Here is a 14,998-nt window from a genome sequence, read left to right on the forward strand (position 1 = left end):
CAGTATCAGCTCTCCTGCCTCCTCCAGCATCAGCTCTCCTGTCTTCTCCAGCATCAGCTCTCTTGCCTCCTCCAATATCAGATCTCTTGCCTCCTCCTATATCAGCTCTCATGCCTCCTCCAGCATCAGCTCTCCTGCCTCCTCCAGTATCAGCTCTCCTGCCTCCTCCAGCATCAGCTCTACTGCCTCCTCCAGTATCAACTCTCCTGCCTCCTCCAGCATCAGCTCTCCTGCCTTGTCCAGCATCAGCTCTCCTGCTTTCTCCAGCATCAGCTCTCTTGCCTCCTCCAATATCAGATCTCTTGCCTCCTCCTATATCAGCTCTCATGCCTCCTCCAGCATCAGCTCTCCTGCCTCCTCCAGTATCAGCTCTCCTGCCTCCTCCAGCATCAGCTCTCCTGCCTCCTCCAGTATCAACTCTCCTGCCTCCTCCAGCATCAGCTCTCCTGCCTTGTCCTTCATCAGCTCTCCTGCTTTCTCCAGCATCAGCTCTCTTGCCTCCTCCAGTATCAGCTCTCCTGCCTCCTCCAGTATCAGCTCTCCTGCCTCCTCCAGCATCAGCTCTCCTGCCTCCTTCAGCATCAGCTCTCCTGCCTTGTCCAGCATCAGCTCTCCTGCCTCCTCCAGTATCAGCTCTACTGCCTCCTCCAGAATCAGCTCTCCTGCCTCCTCCAGCATCAGTTCTCCTGCCTCCTCCAGCATCATCTCTCCTGCCTCATCCAGCATCAGCTCTCCTGCCTCCTCCAGTATCAGCTCTCCTGCCTCCTCCAGCATCAGCTCTCCTGCCTCCTACAGCATCAGCTCTCCTGCCTCCTCCCTCCACCAGCATCAGTTCTCCTGCCTCCTCCAGTATCAGCTTTCTAGCCTCCTCCAGTATCAGCTCTCTTGCCTCCTCCAGCATCAGCTCTCCTGCCTCCTCCAGGATCAGCTCTCCTGCCTCCTCTAGGATCAGCTCTCCTGCCTCCTCCAGCATCAGCTCTCCTGCCTCCTCCAGCATCATCTCTCCTGCCTCATCCAGCATCAGCTCTCCTGCCTCCTCCAGTATCAGCTCTCCTGCCTCCTCCAGCATCAGCTCTCCTGCCTCCTACAGCATCAGCTCTCCTGCCTCCTCCAGCATCAGATCTCTGGCCTCCTCCATTATCAGCTGTCCTGCCTCCTCCAGCATCAGCTCTCCTGCCTCCTCCAATATCAGCTCTCCTGCCTCCTACAGCATCAGCTCTCCTGCCTCCTCCAGTATCAGCTCTCCTGCCTTCTCCAGCATCCGCTCTCCTGCCTCCTCCAGTATCAGCTCTCCTGCCTTCTCCAGCATCAGCTCTCCTGCCTCCTCCAATATCAGCTCTCCTGCCTCCTCCAGTATAAGCTCTCCTGCCTCCTCCATTATCAGCTCTCCTGCCTCCTCCAGCATCAGCTCTCCTGCCTTCTCCAACATCAGCTCTCCTGCCTTCTCCAGTATCAGCTCTCCTGCCTCCTCCAGTATCTGCTCTCCTGCCTCCTCTAGCATCAGCTCTCCTGCCTACTCCAGTATCAGCTCTCCTGCCTTCTCCAGCATCAGCTCTCCTGCCTCCTCCAGCATCAGCTCTCCTGCCTTCTCCAGCATCAGCTCTCATGCCTTCTCCAGCATCAGCTCTCCTGCCTCCTCCAGCATCAGCTCTCCTGCCTCCTGCAGCATCAGCTCTCCTGCCTCCTCCAGCATCAGCTGTCCTGCCTTCTCCAACATCAGCTCTCCTGCCTCCTCCAGTATCAGCTCTCCTGCCTCCTCCAGTATTAGGTCTCCTGCCTTCTCCAGTATCAGCTCTCCTGCCTCCTCCAGTATCAGCTCTCCTGCCTCCTCCAGTATCAGCTCTCCTGCCTCCTCCAGCATCAGCTCTCCTGCCTTCTCCAGCATCAGCTCTCCTGCCTCCTCCAGCATCAGCTCTCCTGCCTCCTCCAGCATCAGCTCTCCTGTCTTCTCCAGCATCAGCTCTCCTGCCTCCTCCAGCATCAGCTCTCCTGCCTTCTCCAGCATCAGCTCTGTTGCCTACTCCAATATCAGATCTCTTGCCTCCTCCAGTATCATCTCTCCTGCCTCCTCCAGCATCAGCTCTCCTGCCTCCTCCAGCATCAGCTCTCCTGCCTCCTCCAGTATCAGCTCTCCTGCCTCCTCCAGTATCAGCTCTCCTGCCTCCTCCAGTATCAGCTCTCCTGTCTTCTCCAGCATCAGCTCTCTTGAATCCTCCAGCATCAGCTCTCCTGCCTCCTCCAGCATCAGCTCTCCTGCCTCCTGCAGCATCAGCTCTCTTGCGTCCTCCAGCATCAGCTCTCCTGCCTCCTCCAGCATCAGCTCTCCTGCCTCCTCCAGTATCAGCTCTCCTACCTCCTCCAGTATCAGCTCTCCTGCCTCCTCCAGCATCAGCTCTCCTGTCTTCTCCAGCATCAGCTCTCCTGCCTCCTCCAGCATCAGCTCTCCTGCCTCATCCAGTATCAGCTCTACTGCCTCCTCTGGCATCAGCTCTCCTGTCTTCTCCAGCATCAGCTCTCTTGCCTCCTCCAGCATCAGCTCTCTTGCCTCCTCCAGTATCAGCTCTCCTGCCTTCTCCAGCATCAGCTCTCTTGCCTCCTCCAATATCAGATCTCTTGCCTCCTCCTATATCAGCTCTCATGCCTCCTCCAGCATCAGCTCTCCTGCCTCCTGCAGTATCAGCTCTCCTGCCTCCTCCAGCATCAGCTCTCCTGACTCCTCCAGTATCAACTCTCCTGCCTCCTCCAGCATCAGCTCTCCTGCCTTGTCCAGCATCAGCTCTCCTGCTTTCTCCAGCATCAGCTCTCTTGCCTCCTCCAATATCAGATCTCTTGCCTCCTCCTATATCAGCTCTCATGCCTCCTCCAGCATCAGCTCTCCTGCCTCCTCCAGTATCAGCTCTCCTGCCTCCTCCAGCATCAGCTCTCCTGCCTCCTCCAGTATCATCTCTCCTGCCTCCTTCAGCATCAGCTCTCCTGCCTTGTCCAGCATCAGCTCTCCTGCTTTCTCCAGCATCAGCTCTCTTGCCTCCTCCAGTATCAGCTCTCCTGCCTCCTCCAGTATCAGCTCTCCTGCCTCCTCCAGCATCAGCTCTCCTGCCTCCTTCAGCATCAGCTCTCCTGCCTTGTCCAGCATCAGCTCTCCTGCCTCCTACAGTATCAGCTCTACTGCCTCCTCCAGCATCACCTCTCCTGCCTCCTCCAGTATCAGCTCTCCTGACTCCTCCAGTATCAGCTCTCCTGCCTTCTCCAGCATCAGCTCTCCTGCCTCCTCCAGTATCAGCTCTCCTGCCTTCTCCAGTATCAGCTCTCCTGTATTCTCCAGCATCAGCTCTCCTGCCTCCTCCAGTATCAACTTTCCTGCCTCCTCCAGCATCAGCTCTCCTGCCTTCTCCAGCATCAGCTCTCCTACCTCCTCCAGTATCAGCTGTCCTGCCTCCTCTAGCATCAGCTCTCCTGCCTCCTCCAGTATCAGCTCTCCTGCCTTCTCCAGCTTCAGCACTCCTGCCTCCTCCAGTATCATCTCTCCTGCCTCCTCCAGCATCAGCTCTCCTGCCTCCTCCAGCATCAGATCTCCTGCCTTCTCCAGCATCAGCTCTCCTGCCTCCTCCAGCATCAGCTCTCCTGTCTTCTCCAGTATCAGCTCTCCTGCCTCCTCCAGTATCAGCTCTCCTGCCTCCTCCAGTATCAGCTCTCCTGCCTCCTCTAGCACCAATTCTTCCTCTTCCTCTAGTGTCCTCTCTGTTGCCTCCACCTCTTCCAGCAATATCTCACCATCTTCCTCCAGCACCATCTCTCCTGCCTTCTCGAGTATCAGCTCTCCTGCCTCCTCCAGTATCAGCTCTCCTGCCTCCTCCAGTATCAGCTCTCCTGCCTCCTCCAGCATCAGCTCTCCTTCCTCCTCCAGCATCAGCTCTCCTGCCTCCTCCAGCATCAGCTCTCCTGCCTCCTCCAGCATCAGCTCTCCTGCCTTCTCCAGTATCAGCTCTCCTGCCTTCTCCAGCATCAGCTCTCCTGCCTCCTCCAGTATCAGCTCTCCTGCCTCCTCCAGAATCAGCGCTCCTGCCTCCTCCAGCATCAGCTCTCCTACCTCCTCCAGCATCAGCTCTCCTGCCTCCTCCAGTATCAACTCTCCTGCCTCCTGCAGCATCATTTCTCCTGCCTCCTCCAGTATCAGCTCTCCTGCCTCCTCCAGCATCAGCTCTCCTGCCTCCTCCAGCATCACCTCTCCTGCCTTCTCCAGTATCAGCTCTCCTGCATCCTCTAGCATCAGCTCTCCTGCCTCCTCTAGTATCAGCTCTCCCGCCTTCTCCAGTATCAGCTCTCCTGCCTTCTCCATAATCAGCTCTCCTGCCTCCTCCAGTATCAGCTCTCCAGCCTCCTCCAGCATCAGCTCTCCTGCCTTCTCCAGCATCAGCTCTCCTGCCTCCTCCAGGATCAGCTCTCCTGCCTCCTCCAGCATCAGGTCTCCTGCCTCCTCCAGGATCAGCTCTCCTGCCTAATCCAGTATCAGCTCTCCTGCCTCCTCTAGCATCAGCTCTCCTGCCTCCTCCAGTATCAGCTCTCCTGCCTTCTCCAGTATCAGCTCTCCTGCCTCCTCCTGCATCAGCTCTCCTGCCTCCTCCAGTATCAGCTCTCCTGCCTCCTCCATTATCAGCTCTCCTACCTCCTCCAGCATCAGCTCTCCTGCCTTCTCCAACATCAGCTCTCCTGCCTCCTCCATCATCAGCTCTCCTGCCTTCTCCAGCATCAGCTCTCCTGCCTCCTCCAGTACCTGCTCTCCTGCCTCCTCTAGCATCAGCTCTCCTGACTACTCCAGTATCAGCTCTCCTGCCTTCTCCAGCATCAGCTCTCCTGCCTCCTCCAGCATCAGCTCTCCTGCCTTCTCCAGCATCAGCTCTCATGCCTTCTCCAGCATCAGCTCTCCTGCCTTCTCCAGCATCAGCTCTCCTGCCTCCTGCAGCATCAGCTCTTCTGCCTCCTCCAGCATCAGCTCTCCTGCCTCCTCCAGTATCAGCTCTCCTGCCTCCTCCAGTATTAGGTCTCCTGCCTTCTCCAGTATCAGCTCTCCTGCCTTCTCCAGTATCAGCTCTCCTGCATCCTCCAGCATCAGCTCTCCTGCCTCCTCCAGCATCAGCTCTCCTTTCTTCTCCAGCATCAGCTCTCCTGCCTCCTCCAGCATCAGCTCTCCTGCCTTCTCCAGCATCAGCTCTCTTGCCTCCTCCAATATCAGATCTCTTGCCTCCTCCAATATCAGCTCTCATGCCTCCTCCAGCATCAGCTCTCCTGCCTCCTCCAGTATCAGCTCTCCTGCCTCCTCCAGCATCAGCTCTCCTGCCTCCTCCAGTATCAGCTCTCCTGCCTCCTCCAGCATCAGCTCTCCTGCCTTGTCCAGCATCAGCTCTCCTGCTTTCTCCAGCATCAGCTCTCTTGCCTCCTCCAGTATCAGCTCTCCTGCCTCCTCCAGTATCAGCTCTCCTGCCTCCTCCATCATCAGCTCTCCTGCCTCCTTCAGCATCAGCTCTCCTGCCTTGTCCAGCATCAGCTCTCCTGCCTCCTCCAGTATCAGCTCTACTGCCTCCTCCAGCATCACCTCTCCTGCCTCCTCCAGTATTAGCTCTCCTGACTCCTCCAGTATCAGCTCTCCTGCCTTCTCCAGCATCAGCTCTCCTGCCTCCTCCAGTATCAGCTCTCCTGCCTTCTCCAGTATCAGCTCTCCTGCCTTCTCCAGCATCAGCTCTCCTGCCTCCTCCAGTATCAACTTTCCTGCCTCCTCCAGCATCAGCTCTCCTGCCTTCTCCAGCATCAGCTCTCCTGCCTCCTCCAGTATCAGCTGTCCTGCCTCCTCTAGCATCAGCTCTCCTGCCTCCTCCAGTATCAGCTCTCCTGCCTTCTCCAGCTTCAGCACTCCTGCCTCCTCCAGTATCAGCTCTCCTGCCTCCTCCAGCATCAGCTCTCCTGCCTCCTCCAACATCAGATCTCCTGCCTTCTCCAGCATCAGCTCTCCTGCCTCCTCCAGCATCAGCTCTCCTGCCTCCTCCAATATCAGCTCTCCTTCCTCCTCCAGCATCAGCTCTCCTGCCTCCTCCAGTATCAGTTCTCCTGCCTCCTCTATCACCAATTCTTCCTCCTCCTCTAGTTTCCTCTCTGTTGCCTCCATCTCTTCCAGCAATATCTCACCATCTTCCTCCAGCACCATCTCTCCTGCCTTCTCCAGTATCAGCTCTCCTGCCTTCTCCAGCATCAGCTCTCCTGCCTCCTCCAGTATCAGCTCTCCTGCCTCCTCAAGTATCAGCTCTCCTGCCTTCTCCAGCATCAGCTCTCCTGCCTCCTCCAGTATCAGCTCTCCTGCCTCCTCAAGTATCAGCTCTCATGCCTCCTCCAGTATCAGCTCTCCTGCCTCCTCCAGCATCAGCTCTCCTGCCTCCTCCAGTATCAGCTCTCCTGCCTCCTGCAGCATCATCTCTCCTACCTCCTCCAGCATCAGCTCTCCTGCCTCCTCCAGTATCAGCTCTCCTGCCTCTTCCAGCATCAGCTCTCCTGCCTTCTCCAGCATCAGCTCTCCTGCCTCCTCTAGGATCAGCTCTCCTGCCTCCTCTAGCATCAGCTCTCCTGCCTCCTCCAGTATCAGCTCTCCTGCCTTCTCCAGCATCAGCTCTCCTGCCTCCTCCAGTATCACCTCTCCTGCCTTCTCCAGCATCAGCTCTCCTGCCTTCTCCAGCATCAGCTCTCCTGCCTCCTCCAATATCAGCTCTCCTGTCTTCTCCAGTATCAGCTCTCCTGCCTCCTCCAGTATCAGCTCTCCTGCCTCCTCCAGTATCAACTCTCCTGCCTCCTCTAGCACCAATTCTTCCTCTTCCTCTAGTGTCCTCTCTGTTGCCTCCACCTCTTCCAGCAATATCTCACCATCTTCCTCCAGCACCATCTCCCCTGCCTTCTCCAGTATCAGCTCTCCTGCCTCCTCCAGTATCAGCTCTCCTGCCTTCTCCAGCATCAGCTCTCCTGCCTCCTCTATTATCAGCTCTCCTGCCTCCTCCAGCATCAGCTCTCCTGCCTTCTCGAGTATCAGCTCTCCTGCCTCCTCCAGTATCAGCTCTCCTGCCTCCTCCAGTATCAGCTCTCCTGCCTCCTCCAGCATCAGCTCTCCTGCCTCCTCTAGCATCAGCTCTCCTGCCTCCTCCAGCATCAGCTCTCCTGCCTCCTCCAGCATCAGCTCTCCTGCCTTCTCCAGTATCAGCTCTCCTGCCTTCTCCAGCATCAGCTCTCCTGCCTCCTCCAGTATCAGCTCTCCTGCCTCCTCCAGAATCAGTGCTCCTGCCTCCTCCAGCATCAGCTCTCCTGCCTCCTCCAGTATCAACTCTCCTGCCTCCTGCAGCATCATTTCTCCTGCCTCCTCCAGTATCAGCTCTCCTGCCTCCTCCAGCATCAGCTCTGCTGCCTCCTCCAGCATCAGCTCTCCTGCCTTCTCCAGTATCAGCTCTCCTGCCTCCTGCAGCATCATTTCTCCTGCCTCCTCCAGTATCAGCTCTCCTGCCTCCTCCAGCATCAGCTCTGCTGCCTCCTCCAGCATCAGCTCTCCTGCCTTCTCCAGTATCAGCTCTCCTGCCTCCTCTAGCATCAGCTCTCCTGCCTCCTCCAGCATCAGCTCTCCTGCCTTCTCCAGTATCAGCTCTCCTGCCTTCTCCAGCATCAGCTCTCCTGCCTCCTCCAGTATCAGCTCTCCTGCCTCCTCCAGAATCAGCGCTCCTGCCTCCTCCAGCATCAGCTCTCCTGCCTCCTCCAGTATCAACTCTCCTGCCTCCTGCAGCATCATTTCTCCTGCCTCCTCCAGTATCAGCTCTCCTGCCTCCTCCAGCATCAGCTCTCCTGCCTCCTCCAGCATCAGCTCTCCTGCCTCCTCTAGTATCAGCTCTCCCGCCTTCTCCAGTATCAGCTCTCCTGCCTTCTCCATCATCAGCTCTCCTGCCTCCTCCAGTATCAGCTCTCCTGCCTCCTCAAGTATCAGCTCTCCTGCCTTTCCAGCATCAGCTCTCCTGCCTCCTCCAGTATCAGCTCTCCTGCCTCCTCAAGTATCAGCTCTCATGCCTCCTCCAGTATCAGCTCTCCTGCCTCCTCCAGCATCAGCTCTCCTGCCTCCTCCAGTATCAGCTCTCCTGCCTCCTGCAGCATCATCTCTCCTACCTCCTCCAGCATCAGCTCTCCTGCCTCCTCCAGTATCAGCTCTCCTGCCTCTTCCAGCATCAGCTCTCCTGCCTTCTCCAGCATCAGCTCTCCTGCCTCCTCTAGGATCAGCTCTCCTGCCTCCTCTAGCATCAGCTCTCCTGCCTCCTCCAGTATCAGCTCTCCTGCCTTCTCCAGCATCAGCTCTCCTGCCTCCTCCAGTATCACCTCTCCTGCCTTCTCCAGCATCAGCTCTCCTGCCTTCTCCAGCATCAGCTCTCCTGCCTCCTCCAATATCAGCTCTCCTGTCTTCTCCAGTATCAGCTCTCCTGCCTCCTCCAGTATCAGCTCTCCTGCCTCCTCCAGTATCAGCTCTCCTGCCTCCTCTAGCACCAATTCTTCCTCTTCCTCTAGTGTCCTCTCTGTTGCCTCCACCTCTTCCAGCAATATCTCACCATCTTCCTCCAGCACCATCTTCCCTGCCTTCTCCAGTATCAGCTCTCCTGCCTCCTCCAGTATCAGCTCTCCTGCCTTCTCCAGCATCAGCTCTCCTGCCTCCTCTATTATCATCTCTCCTGCCTCCTCCAGCATCAGCTCTCCTGCCTTCTCGAGTATCAGCTCTCCTGCCTCCTCCAGTATCAGCTCTCCTGCCTCCTCCAGTATCAGCTCTCCTGCCTCCTCCAGCATCAGCTCTCCTGCCTCCTCTATCATCAGCTCTCCTGCCTCCTCCAGCATCAGCTCTCCTGCCTCCTCCAGCATCAGCTCTCCTGCCTTCTCCAGTATCAGCTCTCCTGCCTCCTCCAGCATCAGCTCTCCTGCCTCCTCCAGTATCAGCTCTCCTGCCTCCTGCAGCATCATCTCTCCTACCTCCTCCAGCATCAGCTCTCCTGCCTCCTCCAGTATCAGCTCTCCTGCCTCTTCCAGCATCAGCTCTCCTGCCTTCTCCAGCATCAGCTCTCCTGCCTCCTCTAGGATCAGCTCTCCTGCCTCCTCTAGCATCAGCTCTCCTGCCTCCTCCAGTATCAGCTCTCCTGCCTTCTCCAGCATCAGCTCTCCTGCCTCCTCCAGTATCACCTCTCCTGCCTTCTCCAGCATCAGCTCTCCTGCCTTCTCCAGCATCAGCTCTCCTGCCTCCTCCAATATCAGCTCTCCTGTCTTCTCCAGTATCAGCTCTCCTGCCTCCTCCAGTATCAGCTCTCCTGCCTCCTCCAGTATCAGCTCTCCTGCCTCCTCTAGCACCAATTCTTCCTCTTCCTCTAGTCTCCTCTCTGTTGCCTCCACCTCTTCCAGCAATATCTCACCATCTTCCTCCAGCACCATCTCCCCTGCCTTCTCCAGTATCAGCTCTCCTGCCTCCTCCAGTATCAGCTCTCCTGCCTTCTCCAGCATCAGCTCTCCTGCCTCCTCTATTATCAGCTCTCCTGCCTCCTCCAGCATCAGCTCTCCTGCCTTCTCGAGTATCAGCTCTCCTGCCTCCTCCAGTATCAGCTCTCCTGCCTCCTCCAGTATCAGCTCTCCTGCCTCCTCCAGCATCAGCTCTCCTGCCTCCTCTAGCATCAGCTCTCCTGCCTCCTCCAGCATCAGCTCTCCTGCCTCCTCCAGCATCAGCTCTCCTGCCTTCTCCAGCATCAGCTCTCTTGCCTCCTCCAATATCAGATCTCTTGCCTCCTCCAATATCAGCTCTAATGCCTCCTCCAGCATCAGCTCTCCTGCCTCCTCCAGTATCAGCTCTCCTGCCTCCTCCAGCATCAGCTCTCCTGCCTCCTCCAGTATCAGCTCTCCTGATTCCTCCAGCATCAGCTCTCCTGCCTTGTCCAGCATCAGCTCTCCTGCTTTCTCCAGCATCAGCTCTCTTGCCTCCTCCAGTATCAGCTCTCCTGCCTCCTCCAGTATCAGCTCTCCTGCCTCCTCCAGCATCAGCTCTCCTGCCTCCTTCAGCATCAGCTCTCCTGCCTTGTCCAGCATCAGCTCTCCTGCCTCCTCCAGTATCAGCTCTACTGCCTCCTCCAGCATCACCTCTCCTGCCTCCTCCAGTATTAGCTCTCCTGACTCCTCCAGTATCAGCTCTCCTGCCTTCTCCAGCATCAGCTCTCCTGCCTCCTCCAGTATCAGCTCTCCTGCCTTCTCCAGTATCAGCTCTCCTGCCTTCTCCAGCATCAGCTCTCCTGCCTCCTCCAGTATCAACTTTCCTGCCTCCTCCAGCATCAGCTCTCCTGCCTTCTCCAGCATCAGCTCTCCTGCCTCCTCCAGTATCAGCTGTCCTGCCTCCTCTAGCATCAGCTCTCCTGCCTCCTCCAGTATCAGCTCTCCTGCCTTCTCCAGCTTCAGCACTCCTGCCTCCTCCAGTATCAGCTCTCCTGCCTCCTCCAGCATCAGATCTCCTGCCTCCTCCAGTATCAACTTTCCTGCCTCCTCCAGCATCAGCTCTCCTGCCTTCTCCAGCATCAGCTCTCCTGCCTCCTCCAGTATCAGCTGTCCTGCCTCCTCTAGCATCAGCTCTCCTGCCTCCTCCAGTATCAGCTCTCCTGCCTTCTCCAGCTTCAGCACTCCTGCCTCCTCCAGTATCAGCTCTCCTGCCTCCTCCAGCATCAGATCTCCTGCCTTCTCCAGCATCAGCTCTCCTGCCTCCTCCAGCATCAGCTCTCCTGCCTCCTCCAATATCAGCTCTCCTTCCTCCTCCAGCATCAGCTCTCCTGCCTCCTCCAGTATCAGTTCTCCTGCCTCCTCTATCACCAATTCTTCCTCCTCCTCTAGTGTCCTCTCTGTTGCCTCCATCTCTTCCAGCAATATCTCACCATCTTCCTCCAGCACCATCTCTCCTGCCTTCTCCAGTATCAGCTCTCCTGCCTTCTCCAGCATCAGCTCTCCTGCCTCCTCCAGTATCAGCTCTCCTGCCTCCTCAAGTATCAGCTCTCCTGCCTTCTCCAGCATCAGCTCTCCTGCCTCCTCCAGTATCAGCTCTCCTGCCTCCTCAAGTATCAGCTCTCATGCCTCCTCCAGTATCAGCTCTCCTGCCTCCTCCAGCATCAGCTCTCCTGCCTCCTCCAGTATCAGCTCTCCTGCCTCCTGCAGCATCATCTCTCCTACCTCCTCCAGCATCAGCTCTCCTGCCTCCTCCAGTATCAGCTCTCCTGCCTCTTCCAGCATCAGCTCTCCTGCCTTCTCCAGCATCAGCTCTCCTGCCTCCTCTAGGATCAGCTCTCCTGCCTCCTCTAGCATCAGCTCTCCTGCCTCCTCCAGTATCAGCTCTCCTGCCTTCTCCAGCATCAGCTCTCCTGCCTTCTCCAGCATCAGCTCTCCTGCCTCCTCCAATATCAGCTCTCCTGTCTTCTCCAGTATCAGCTCTCCTGCCTCCTCCAGTATCAGCTCTCCTGCCTCCTCCAGTATCAGCTCTCCTGCCTCCCCTAGCACCAATTCTTCCTCTTCCTCTAGTGTGCTCTCTGTTGCCTCCACCTCTTCCAGCAATATCTCACCATCTTCCTCCAGCACCATCACCCCTGCCTTCTCCAGTATCAGCTCTCCTGCCTCCTCCAGTATCAGCTCTCCTGCCTTCTCCAGCATCAGCTCTCCTGCCTCCTCTATTATCAGCTCTCCTGCCTCCTCCAGCATCAGCTCTCCTGCCTTCTCGAGTATCAGCTCTCCTGCCTCCTCCAGTATCAGCTCTCCTGCCTCCTCCAGTATCAGCTCTCCTGCCTCCTCCAGCATCAGCTCTCCTGCCTCCTCTAGCATCAGCTCTCCTGCCTCCTCCAGCATCAGCTCTCCTGCCTCCTCCAGCATCAGCTCTCCTGCCTTCTCCAGTATCAGCTCTCCTGCCTTCTCCAGCATCAGCTCTCCTGCCTCCTCCAGTATCAGCTCTCCTGCCTCCTCCAGAATCAGTGCTCCTGCCTCCTCCTGCATCAGCTCTCCTGCCTCCTCCAGTATCAACTCTCCTGCCTCCTGCAGCATCATTTCTCCTGCCTCCTCCAGTATCAGCTCTCCTGCCTCCTCCAGCATCAGCTCTGCTGCCTCCTCCAGCATCAGCTCTCCTGCCTTCTCCAGTATCAGCACTCCTGCCTCCTCTAGCATCAGCTCTCCTGCCTCCTCCAGCATCAGCTCTCCTGCCTTCTCCAGTATCAGCTCTCCTGCCTTCTCCAGCATCAGCTCTCCTGCCTGCTCCAGTATCAGCTCTCCTGCCTCCTCCAGAATCAGCGCTCCTGCCTCCTCCAGCTTCAGCTCTCCTGCCTCCTCCAGTATCAACTCTCCTGCCTCCTGCAGCATCATTTCTCCTGCCTCCTCCAGTATCAGCTCTCCTGCCTCCTCCAGCATCAGCTCTCCTGCCTCCTCCAGCATCAGCTCTCCTGCCTCCTCTAGTATCAGCTCTCCCGCCTTCTCCAGTATCAGCTCTCCTGCCTTCTCCATCATCAGCTCTCCTGCCTCCTCCAGTATCAGCTCTCCTGCCTCCTCAAGTATCAGCTCTCCTGCCTTCTCCAGCATCAGCTCTCCTGCCTCCTCCAGTATCAGCTCTCCTGCCTCCTCAAGTATCAGCTCTCATGCCTCCTCCAGTATCAGCTCTCCTGCCTCCTCCAGCATCAGCTCTCCTGCCTCCTCCAGTATCAGCTCTCCTGCCTCCTGCAGCATCATCTCTCCTACCTCCTCCAGCATCAGCTCTCCTGCCTCCTCCAGTATCAGCTCTCCTGCCTCTTCCAGCATCAGCTCTCCTGCCTTCTCCAGCATCAGCTCTCCTGCCTCCTCTAGGATCAGCTCTCCTGCCTCCTCTAGCATCAGCTCTCCTGCCTCCTCCAGTATCAGCTATCCTGCCTTCTCCAGCATCAGCTCTCCTGCCTCCTCCAGTATCACCTCTCCTGCCTTCTCCAGCATCAGCTCTCCTGCCTTCTCCAGCATCAGCTCTCCTGCCTCCTCCAATATCAGCTCTCCTGTCTTCTCCAGTATCAGCTCTCCTGCCTCCTCCAGTATCAGCTCTCCTGCCTCCTCCAGTATCAGCTCTCCTGCCTCCTCTAGCACCAATTCTTCCTCTTCCTCTAGTGTCCTCTCTGTTGCCTCCACCTCTTCCAGCAATATCTCACCATCTTCCTCCAGCACCATCTCCCCTGCCTTCTCCAGTATCAGCTCTCCTGCCTCCTCCAGTATCAGCTCTCCTGCCTTCTCCAGCATCAGCTCTCCTGCCTCCTCTATTATCAGCTCTCCTGCCTCCTCCAGCATCAGCTCTCCTGCCTTCTCGAGTATCAGCTCTCCTGCCTCCTCCAGTATCAGCTCTCCTGCCTCCTCCAGTATCAGCTCTCCTGCCTCCTCCAGCATCAGCTCTCCTGCCTCCTCTAGCATCAGCTCTCCTGCCATCTCCAGCATCAGCTCTCCTGCCTCCTCCAGCATCAGCTCTCCTGCCTTCTCCAGTATCAGCTCTCCTGCCTCCTCCAGCATCAGCTCTCCTGCCTCCTCCAGTATCAGCTCTCCTGCCTCCTGCAGCATCATCTCTCCTACCTCCTCCAGCATCAGCTCTCCTGCCTCCTCCAGTATCAGCTCTCCTGCCTCTTCCAGCATCAGCTCTCCTGCCTTCTCCAGCATCAGCTCTCCTGCCTCCTCTAGGATCAGCTCTCCTGCCTCCTCTAGCATCAGCTCTCCTGCCTCCTCCAGTATCAGCTCTCCTGCCTTCTCCAGCATCAGCTCTCCTGCCTCCTCCAGTATCACCTCTCCTGCCTTCTCCAGCATCAGCTCTCCTGCCTTCTCCAGCATCAGCTCTCCTGCCTCCTCCAATATCAGCTCTCCTGTCTTCTCCAGTATCAGCTCTCCTGCCTCCTCCAGTATCAGCTCTCCTGCCTCCTCCAGTATCAGCTCTCCTGCCTCCTCTAGCACCAATTCTTCCTCTTCCTCTAGTGTCCTCTCTGTTGCCTCCACCTCTTCCAGCAATATCTCACCATCTTCCTCCAGCACCATCTCCCCTGCCTTCTCCAGTATCAGCTCTCCTGCCTCCTCCAGTATCAGCTCTCCTGCCTTCTCCAGCATCAGCTCTCCTGCCTCCTCTATTATCAGCTCTCCTGCCTCCTCCAGCATCAGCTCTCCTGCCTTCTCGAGTATCAGCTCTCCTGCCTCCTCCAGTATCAGCTCTCCTGCCTCCTCCAGTATCAGCTCTCCTGCCTCCTCCAGCATCAGCTCTCCTGCCTACTCTAGCATCAGCTCTCCTGCCTCCTCCAGCATCAGCTCTCCTGCCTCCTCCAGCATCAGCTCTCCTGCCTTCTCCAGTATCAGCTCTCCTGCCTTCTCCAGCATCAGCTCTCCTGCCTCCTCCAGTATCAGCTCTCCTGCCTCCTCCAGAATCAGTGCTCCTGCCTCCTCCAGCATCAGCTCTCCTGCCTCCTCCAGTATCAACTCTCCTGCCTCCTGCAGCATCATTTCTCCTGCCTCCTCCAGTATCAGCTCTCCTGCCTCCTCCAGCATCAGCTCTGCTGCCTCCTCCAGCATCAGCTCTCCTGCCTTCTGCAGTATCAGCTCTCCTGCCTCCTCTAGCATCAGCTCTCCTGCCTCCTCCAGCATCAGCTCTCCTGCCTTCTCCAGTATCAGCTCTCCTGCCTTCTCCAGCATCAGCTCTCCTGCCTCCTCCAGTATCAGCTCTCCTGCCTCCTCCAGAATCAGCGCTCCTGCCTCCTCCAGCATCAGCTCTCCTGCCTCCTCCAGTATCAACTCTCCTGCCTCCTGCAGCAACATTTCTCCTGCCTCCTCCAGTATCAGCTCTCCTGCCTCCTCCAGCATCAGCTCTCCTGCCTCCTCCAGCATCAGCTCTCCTGCCTCCTCCAGCATCAGCTCTCCTGCCTCCTCTAGTATCAGCTCTCCCGCCTTCTCCAGTATCAGC

General features: G+C 57.3%; 1 protein-coding gene across 1 annotated transcript in view; it reads left to right on the forward strand.

Annotated features, from left to right (window-relative positions):
- Positions 1 to 14,998, forward strand: part of LOC141157785 (uncharacterized) — a 53,287-nt gene that overhangs the window by 23,531 nt on the left and 14,758 nt on the right. The window contains exons 2-3 of the mRNA XM_073645314.1: positions 12,124 to 12,247; positions 12,914 to 12,967. Coding sequence (XP_073501415.1) covers positions 12,124 to 12,247; positions 12,914 to 12,967 — 178 coding nt within the window. The remainder of the gene's footprint in view (positions 1 to 12,123; positions 12,248 to 12,913; positions 12,968 to 14,998) is intronic.

This window comes from Phyllobates terribilis, unplaced genomic scaffold (assembly GCF_046119375.1).
Source record: "Phyllobates terribilis strain yellow unplaced genomic scaffold, ASM4611937v1 Scaffold_8__6_contigs__length_399053987, whole genome shotgun sequence".
Taxonomy (NCBI): Eukaryota; Metazoa; Chordata; class Amphibia; order Anura; family Dendrobatidae; genus Phyllobates; species Phyllobates terribilis.